The following is a 9,327-nucleotide window of genomic DNA, read 5'->3' on the forward strand; positions in this document are numbered from 1 at the left end:
CTAATATACATATCTCTACATTTAATATTATAACAAAAATATAAAAGAGAAAACATGCAAAAGTTGCACCAAAAAATAGCTTATGATAAACACTGCAGTAATAACTCAAAATATGTGCTCGCTTAAAATATACTGCTGTAGACTTTTTCTTTAAATACATTTTTCTGAAATACTGCCACAGACTTATTCTCTTTCATAGGATGTTAGGCACAAAATGTACCACTGGTTGTTTAGATACGCATATTTAAGTTGTGGTAACGCCTGATATTTGAACATTAAGAGGGTTATTCACAAAGCTGCCGAAGGCAGCCGTGTGAGTAACCGACCCGAAGTGAAGTGAGCCGAACGCTGTTCGGCTATTCACTTCAGGCTTGTACAGCATGTTTGGCCGACCTGAAGTGGAGAGGGAGTTTAACATCTGGATCAGCTGAGCTGAACCTCCGGCAGGCTACTCGCTGCTGTTCGGCCTATTCTCATAGGGGCCGAACAGCAGTGAGTGAAGAGCCGAATGCCGCCCAGCGGCATTCGGCTCGGCTATTCTGCCCGGTACCTCTGTGGTACCGAGCAGAATAGAAAACCAGTTAAAGTAGAAAAAAAATTGAAAACGATTGGGCGGAGCTAGCAGTGACAGCTAGCTCCGTCCAACTGTTTTCTATTGGCCGGGACCAGCTGTCATTACAATGAGAACTTAGCAGAGCCGGCGGTGATATCAAAGCCAGCTCCGCTCAGCTCTCTTTGTAGTGACAGTTCAGCGTCCCCTGGTTACAAAGTAACCAGGGGACGCTGAACTGTCATGAGAGCTCAGCGGAGCTGGCCGCAATATAATCATATACAAATATAGATTTCCATTGTAGATACATTTTGAGAAGTCACCTATTTTGTACACAGATAGTAAGATAAATGCAGGAGGAGAAGGGGAAGTCTACGGCTTTTATTCAGAAGCGATCCTGTAATATTGTCAGCACAAGCCAAACGGGACAATTTCCAGACTAAAAAAGCACAGTTAACCCCTTCGTGACTGACGACGTACAGTGTACGTCGCACGACGAACGCGCTACACATGTTGGGTATCGCCGCGCACGCCGGAGTGAGAGCAATAATTCTAGGGCCAGTATTTTGGGGTATCTCTAAATTGATGACCTGTGGGGGCTTTTAAAGCGTCTTTTATTGACTTTTTGGGGTACTGCAGTTTTTCGCCGTTTCACGGTCGCACGCAATTTGTAAACTGGGCATGTTGGGTATCGTTTTACTCGTCTTTTATAATTCATTACAAAAAGGGGTAATTTGTTGTGTTTTGGGGCATTTAATTAAATTTTTCACTAAATGTTGGGGTTTAATAAGGAGTTGCGCTAATATTGCGCAACATAAAAATTTTCAACTACCACCATTTTATTCTATAGGGTCTTGGCATTCAGAAAATATATAATGTTGGGGGGTTTTACGTCATTTTCAGGCCTAAAATGTGGAATATAACATGGGTGCAAAAAATGAAAAAAGGGCCTCAGTCATGAAGGGGTTAAAGACAACGCAGCACCATACTAAATCACCTTTCATGTTGTTAATAGGGCTAATGGAACAAACACAGCCTAAGTCATTTACACCTGTATGGATAACTAGAACAAAATCCCCAGAAATGAACATACGTAACTGAAGGTACTCACACAAAACCTGAAACCATAAAATACCCTATGTGCCACGTCAGCTGATCCTGGCAGCTTCTAAAGGGGTTCTCTAAATTCTTCCCATAAATCACCAAAAATGCATACCAGAACAGGAGGGAAAAACTGAAATCAGAATAGAAACTGAGGTTGATTAGACAACCTGAAATGGGATGGGTGTCCACCTACCCAAAGGCTGGAGGTGATTATTGGTAAAACTCATACTAGCTGCCATTGTTGCAGTGCCAGTATGAAAAGAAGCAATGGGAATTCCCAAAGAGGAAAGGCACAAACACAATATGTGTAGGAACTGAAATCTGCTTAAAAAAGGTGGCGTCTAAATGAACAAAAAAATTGTTGACGAGATGTGAGGGAGGACAGCTAAGGCCACTGCACGCATGTAGGTGAACTGTTCTACCCAGACAAGATTGATCAGATTTTGAATGAGGGATACATATTAACACGTTACTATCTGAGAGAATTATGTTACTGGTTCCAATACAACCCTGAAATCATTTACTCCTGGTGTCCACTGACACAAAAGGTACCGAAAACCACCCTTGAAAAAGCCAGCCTAAACATCAAAACTTAAAAAGGAGCAAATATCAGGTTAAACAGCCATAATGCAAGACAGTAGGTGTGCCGACACTGGGTGTCTGAGTTTAGGGTAGCTGGACAGGAGCTTCCAGCCCCAAATGATTCTTTGTAAGGTGAAATCCTTTGTCACATCTTCCCAACCAAAAAACTTGAACCAGAAAGATAACTCAGACATGGCTTTTTCTGCCATAGATCTGGACACAGCCCTTTTGTGAAGGACCAGAATATACATAAGCAATGCCCAACACCTGTCCTGGTGGGTTAGTAAGGGTCCCATAAGAATGTTGGACATGGATGCTCCTCCCTCACCACCCTGGGAGCCAATGTTTGAAAGTGTTCCCAATCGTAACGAGAAAAGGCATCCACAATCACATTCACCTTCCCACGAGTGTGGTTTGCTTTAAACCAGACGTTTAACTGTAAATATGTAGGAACTAGAAAAAGTAAAGGTGAAGCCACTGGAGGTGTACTAGTTGACTGACGATTAATGACATGAACAACAGCCATGTTATCTGTCAAGAAAAGTACTCGCCTATATTTATTATTTCCTCCCCCAACTCAATGGCTTCCAAAATGGGGAAAAATTTGAATAGTGTGTGAGGTCGGCCAGACAGAAACACACCACTCACCCTGAACAAGGCCCTATAGTCAGCCACATCAGTGTAAAACTCCAGCTCTAAATTGTGACCAGAGCGACAAGCCATGCTTCAGGAGCCCACATGTCGCAGCCACGCTCCTCTTGCTGCCACCAATAGTTTTCCTAGTAGAGCTTTGGCTCAAATAAGAAGGCGGTCTAGATTGTTTCGAACAGACAACTCTCTGTGATTCCCCTGGGTCAGGTGACTCAATGCAGCAGGGTAAGGTTGTTCATAGGTCAGGAGGGGAAGAAGCCCTAATGCCTCACCTCTCTCAAGGAGTTGTCTACAATGCTGTACAATACTTTCTGTATTCATGTCAAATGTACAAGAGGATTTAACCGAACCCAGAAGAATCGTCAAGGCTGCATACAATCTTCTGGGCTGTAAGGATACCCATCTGCTGCAGGGGTTCCAGTGAGTGTGACCCCCTGTGCGAACTCTCAGCTTTTATCTCCTACTTCAGGCAATATACAGTATTCCCCCAATCAATTATCCAATAACAGGCAAAAACACTTAGGGGAATATACTACATACTGTATATGGCATGCTCCCAACAGTTAAGATGCCTTGACACTGTAGCTCAGGACTCATACATGAGTGAGATTTTTATTTCACCACAAAAAGCTAATTCTCCAGTATACATGCCTCCAATGAGACATTGCACAGTGTGCACAAACCTACGCTGTCCTCCTCACCCAACTATTTTATCCTAATTCATGGATAAGGAAGTAATTTCCTCATCCTTATTTAGAGAATTACACATAATGGAAGAAATATGACATTCATCACATGACAATAACAAATCTTATACCTCCGCTCACCTGTGCTGAGATCAGCCAGGCAGCAAAATTGTGAGATTTGCTGACTCTGCTATCTCTCTACTATCTGTGTCACTGCGACTATGTGCCCTCCCATACTTTCCTTTTTCGCTGTGTCTCTGTTCTCCCTTTTTTTTGTGTGTTACTGCCTCTGCCACCTTAAAGTTTATTCATATTCTCTGTTACACTATGCCTTTCTGGTACACATATTGCCTTATACTTATGTATTATACACACCTTATATTTACCTCATATTTCTGTATTACATGCAGTGCCTAATGTCTCTGTTACACACATTGCCTTAACCTTTGTCTATTACACCCAGTGCCTAATTACATCCAGTGTATAATTTTTCTCTATTACACATGGTGCCTTGTACCTTTATGTTATACACAGTGATTCTTATCTTTTTATGGCACGCAGTGCTTCATACCCGTCTAATACACAATGTCCCTTATACACTCCCTTATTACACACACCACCCCTCCCGATGCTTCTCTGTTAGGTGGAGTGCTTAATGCCTCTCCCTTGGATTCAGTACCTTATGCCTCTCTTTTACACACGGTGCCTTATATGTTTCTATTACAGGCAGTGCTGCAAATTCTTTTTTGAGTTCATTAGAGTCACATCTCTGCAATCATATTTAGATATCCCATTTACAAGGTCTTTGTAATATCAGGCAGTCTATCTCTTCCTCTTTAAACACTTAAATACGGCAAATTTCAGGAATGGGCTTATTGATTCAGTAATAACTTTGTCATTACTTATGATACTCAAAGTATCATAAGAAACACATATATCATTTTCTCTGAGACAAAGAAGAAATATTGTCTTGCCAAAATTATTTTATTTTCTATGTATTGTAAAGGGAAAATGGAATAAAACTAAAAGGGTAAATAAAAATAACTTTAAAAAAGCAACACAGTTCACAACACAATGTTTGATTAAGTAAGGGTTTACCCCCCGGCTGGGGAGGGCATAGCTGGCTCTGCCCCTAGATAGACAGAGCCTGCTGTTGATTTTGACAGTATTGTTGGGATCGCTCTCAGGGCGCTCTCAGCATTTGGGTTCACGTTTTGGGTCACGGGAGGACATTAGTACATGTCCTCCCATGACCCTAAAGAGAACTATGGGATAAAAATGTTATCCCATAGTTCTCTTTTAACTGATAAGCCCCTCCCAAATAAATACCCCCATTTTTATCTTTCCCTCTCTACTCAACCTCTCCTTTTCTAAAACTCCATGCAACAATGCATTTTTTTGGTCTTGTGGCCTTTCAGCTCCCTTAGTCTATACTAACTGTTGATTCTTTAGAGGTCTGTGGGAAAACTGACATCCAGGAAGAGGGTGCTGTAGGAGAAGAAGGCATGGAAGTGTGAGAGGAGTTGTTGTCATATAGGTCAGGGATATATTCATATCGGCCTCCTATTTTCATATTGGCCTCCTACCTCTTCTCAAAACGATTTAGGCCCTTTTTTTTTTTTTTGCTTTGGGGGTCACTATATTTTTTTTAGTTTTCATTTAACTTTTCAGAAGTACAGAAACCAAACAATACAAAGTTACAATAAAAAAAAAACAAGTCGCAGTGGTTGGTCCAAAGTTAAAAAGACATAAATAGATCGGGTTAGTGGCCTAAACAATTATGGCGTGGGGCTACAAGCTACAGGTCATAGGTAGGAGAATCATCAATCAAGTGCACATAAATGACCTATACGGTTTCTCAAGCTATAAAATACGATTTGGGCTTTTTAGAGTTCACCTATACTCTGTACTCACGTTCCCATGAGTTCTGATAATAATTGCTTTAAAGAGTTTGAAATACTTAAAATGTCACTAAAGTCATACAACAAAGTTTCATATTTTCTTCAGCATTCTGTTTGAATAGATGCTGAGAACGACTTTCACATACATTTCAATGATGCCTTTGTCCACATTTTATTCTGCCTACCTAATATCTCCCATTGTAGTCACACATGTAGAAGCACCATGCTTAGAATATAGTACACTTTTTTACTGCTCCCTCACAGCTCCACCCCTCCTCCTTAATGTCCTGACCACATCCCCACCCATTTATTTACTTCCTTAGCCCTTTCCTACAGCCTGGAGCCCTGCTGCATGTGACATGTGGTGCAAGGTATTGTGGGAGATGACCCAGAAGCATAAAAAACCATCAGAAGCTGCTACTCAGAAAATGCAGGAATATTTCAAGTTTTAGGGCCGGTTCACACCATTCCGGTCCAGTGCAATCACAAAAAATAGTGCTTGCAGCATGTTTTGAGATTGCACTGGACAAGAACGCAGGCATTGTTTTGCCACGTGTTCTGGTACAGGTGATTGCAGTGCGGGCGGTAGGAGGTGGCTGTGGTGTCATTTACTTCAATGCAACGCCAGCCGGGATGCGTTTCAGTGCGTTCCAGCAGCAAATTGTGCTGGAAAACATCGGAGCTGGTGTGAACCGACACTAAAAGTAAGAAAATATTTTGGAGAACAATAACAAAGCTTTTTTATTTATTTCCCAATGTTTTATCTGAATACCTAATGCAATGCTGGTGCATTTACATCTCCTTTAACCCTTAAATCTCTGGGGTGTCATTGGCAGTGCCAGGGCACCGCCAATGATACTCCAATGTTGTCTCTGCCCTGTGAAAGGATCAGGCAGATTTGCTGTTTGGTTGACTTTGCATAAAGACAGTTTCTTCCACAAAGACACTGTTTTAAATTCCCTTATGGTGATAATGTGGCTGGCAGCTGAGAGCAGAAGAATACTGCAAACTCAGTGTGGCTGTAGGTATTTCAGCTCTCTCTATCCTTTAGAAGTACTTCAGGGGATGTTTATATGTAAAAAATTTTAGAAGAGTATAGGTAGGAATCATCTAGCACTGAGCTGACGTCTATAAGCAAATCAGGTTGGTTGCTATGGGTTACTACACTTTGTGCTGTTTTATTAGATATACCCTTTTCTTTTTACATTAAAAGGAGAACTATGGGGCCAGGGCTTTTCCCCATAGTTCTCCTTAGGGTAACGGGAGGACACAAACTAGCGTCCTCCCGTTACCCTAAGCTCAGTATACCGCAAGCTACAGCTCGCGGTATACTGAGACGCCGCAGCCGGAGCGGATCCCGACATCGATGTCGAGATCCGCCCATCTGCGTGAGTGACAGCTGGCTCTGCCTATCTAGAGGCAGAACCAGCTTTACCCGCTCCCTCCCCTGTCAGTTCCGCCAGTCAGCGCTGGCGGATCGGTGCGGGGAGGGGGGAATCCAGCCCCTCCCCTGTCACGGCAGAGAGCCGTGACAGGATCGAGAGGTGAGCGAACGCCGCTATATGTTCGTTCACCTCCCGATCTACTGAGCCGACCTGTGACAGTCTCATTGTCACAGGTCGGCTAGAACTATGAGGTGAGTGAAAAGCACTCACCTCATAGTTCTCCTTTTAATGTATAGAAATTGAAACTTTTTAAATTAAAAAATAATCATAATACAAAACTGCCATTAAATTGGACCAAAAGTCAATATTTATTTTAGAAAAGTGTTCAAAGAGTACTGAAATACTCACCTTTTTGCTGGGGCGGACTTATATTTATTTTAGATCCACTTTTATTTTACAGTAAAAAGAGTTAAATTCCCTTTGACACCTTTTTATTGATTTCTGCTGTTTTTCATGTCTGCTTGCTTTGGATATTGGGGGGGAAGTTTGTTTCTGAAGGTTTTTCTGATAGCGTTTTTGACCTCCTGGTTTCTTAGTGTGTAGATAATAGGATTTAGTAGAGGTGTCAGTACTGTATACAGTACAGACACCAGCTTGTCTGCTGCATAGTTAACCGGTGGCCTCAAATAGATAAATACAGATGGTCCAAGAAAAAATGTAATAACTAGGAGATGGGAAGCACATGTAGAGAACGCTTTACGTCTCCCTTCTGATGAATGAATCTTTAAGATTGTGGTTATGATTCCAAGGTAGGAGAACAAGAGCACACAAAAGCAGCTGAGTGAAATCATCCCACTGTTGGCTATAATAAATATATCAATAAAGAAGGTGTCAGAACAGGCCAGTACAGCTAGTGGGTGGACATCACAGAAGAAGTGGTTAATCTTGTTTGGACCACAGAATGGCAGCTGGTAGGTGAGAAAAGCTTGAGTGAAAGAATGCAAGAAACCTGCCAGCCAAGTAAATGCCACCAGCCAACAGCACAATTTGTAGTTCATGACAATATGATATCTGAGTGGATTACAGATAGCTACATAGCGGTCATATGCCATGACAGTCAGAAGGAAACATTCTGTGCCACCAAATAAATGAAGGAAGAATAGCTGGGATATGCAGTGGTTAAACAAGATAGTCTTTTGATTTGATAAGACATTAATCAGCATCTTTGGGATGGTGACAGATGAATAACACATGTCCAAGAAAGACAAGTTGCTGAGAAAAAAATACATAGGTGAGCGCAGACGTGGATCAACATGGACCGCTGTGATAATGAGAAGGTTCCCTGATAAAGTCATTACATACAGGGCCAGAAATAAGACAAAGAAAATAATCTGAAATTCATGTAAATGGGAGAGACCACTAAGTGTGAATTCTTTAACCGAGCTTTGATTTTGAAGATACATCTTTTTGTTACTCAGCCTAATAGTGAATGGGGTCAATAAAAATGTATAAAGAAACAGTCTGATAAGTACAATAGAAAACATACAAACAATACTTCCCGTATTCAAGACCACTTACTGTTGTTCTGTCTTTGTACCAGGTGACTGGTCTTTTATTCACCCTTCTATAGGTTTTTGCATGGAGCCTATAGTGGGCCTGCTGGGTTCTTCTTACAGCTCTGCTCTCTACACAGGTTATTTGCAACACAGCGATCTCACTGCTATTTAAAAATGTATTTAAGATAAAAACTGAGTTACCAAACTCATGGAAAGGCATTTGGTGCACACAATAAAGTTTTTGTGCCCAGAGTTCAGCTTTACTTCTCTTCAGACAGTTTCCTAATACAGACAACCTTGCTGAACACTATACAATTTCCTGACCATTTACCTTTGTTTTAGTCAAAGCAATATACTGTAGCTTGGTCAAAGCTGTGACTGGATCCTGAACAAACAGCAGATGATTATTGAGGTCATCTCTTTGATCACTCCTCAAATGAGGAAATTCTATCTCTTGGATTCCCAGCATTGTGCATTTCAGTAAAGCCTGAATGGCCAACAGTGCTTAAAGTGTATCTAAGCCCAAAAACAATAATCTCAAATGTTGCAAATGTTACCTGCCCTTACATAGGATGTCTGCATTAGTTTACCTTTTTTCAGGCTAAGTACATTTTCTGCAAGTGCCCAAAAATGTCTATTGATTCTGCCAGAAATCTATTATCTTTATAACTTTCTGTGTACTGAACTGTAATCTCAACCAATGTAATTAACCTTTTGAGCTATCTTCTGTGAAATATAAAACAATGTCCTCTATGTAATGTAGATGGGAAGAGGGGGTGTTTGTAGTCCAGATCAGGAGAGCAACCAAAGGGCTCAGTGGGCAAGTGTTGTCACCCTAGAATAAAAAAGTGTTAAATTAACAGGATCACCAAGTGAAAATAAAATAAAAACAAAAACAAAAAAGAAAACAGC

General features: G+C 41.2%; 1 protein-coding gene across 1 annotated transcript; it reads right to left on the minus strand.

Annotated features, from left to right (window-relative positions):
* Window positions 1–7,350: 7,350 nt before the first annotated feature.
* Window positions 7,351–8,322, minus strand: LOC108788671 (olfactory receptor 4E2-like). Its single transcript, XM_018558498.1, has one exon. It carries the CDS (start codon window positions 8,320–8,322, stop codon window positions 7,351–7,353), a length of 972 nt encoding a protein of 323 aa, XP_018414000.1.
* Window positions 8,323–9,327: the final 1,005 nt, after the last annotated feature.

The sequence above is a fragment of the Nanorana parkeri genome, unplaced genomic scaffold (genome assembly GCF_000935625.1).
Source record: "Nanorana parkeri isolate BGI_ZX_2015 unplaced genomic scaffold, ASM93562v1 scaffold15, whole genome shotgun sequence".
NCBI classification, from domain to species: Eukaryota; Metazoa; Chordata; class Amphibia; order Anura; family Dicroglossidae; genus Nanorana; species Nanorana parkeri.

Coding starts and splice junctions, on each gene's coding strand:
- LOC108788671 (XM_018558498.1), bottom strand. CDS start 8,322: ATGTATCTTCAAAATCAAAGCTCGGTTAAAGAATTCACACTTAGTGGT.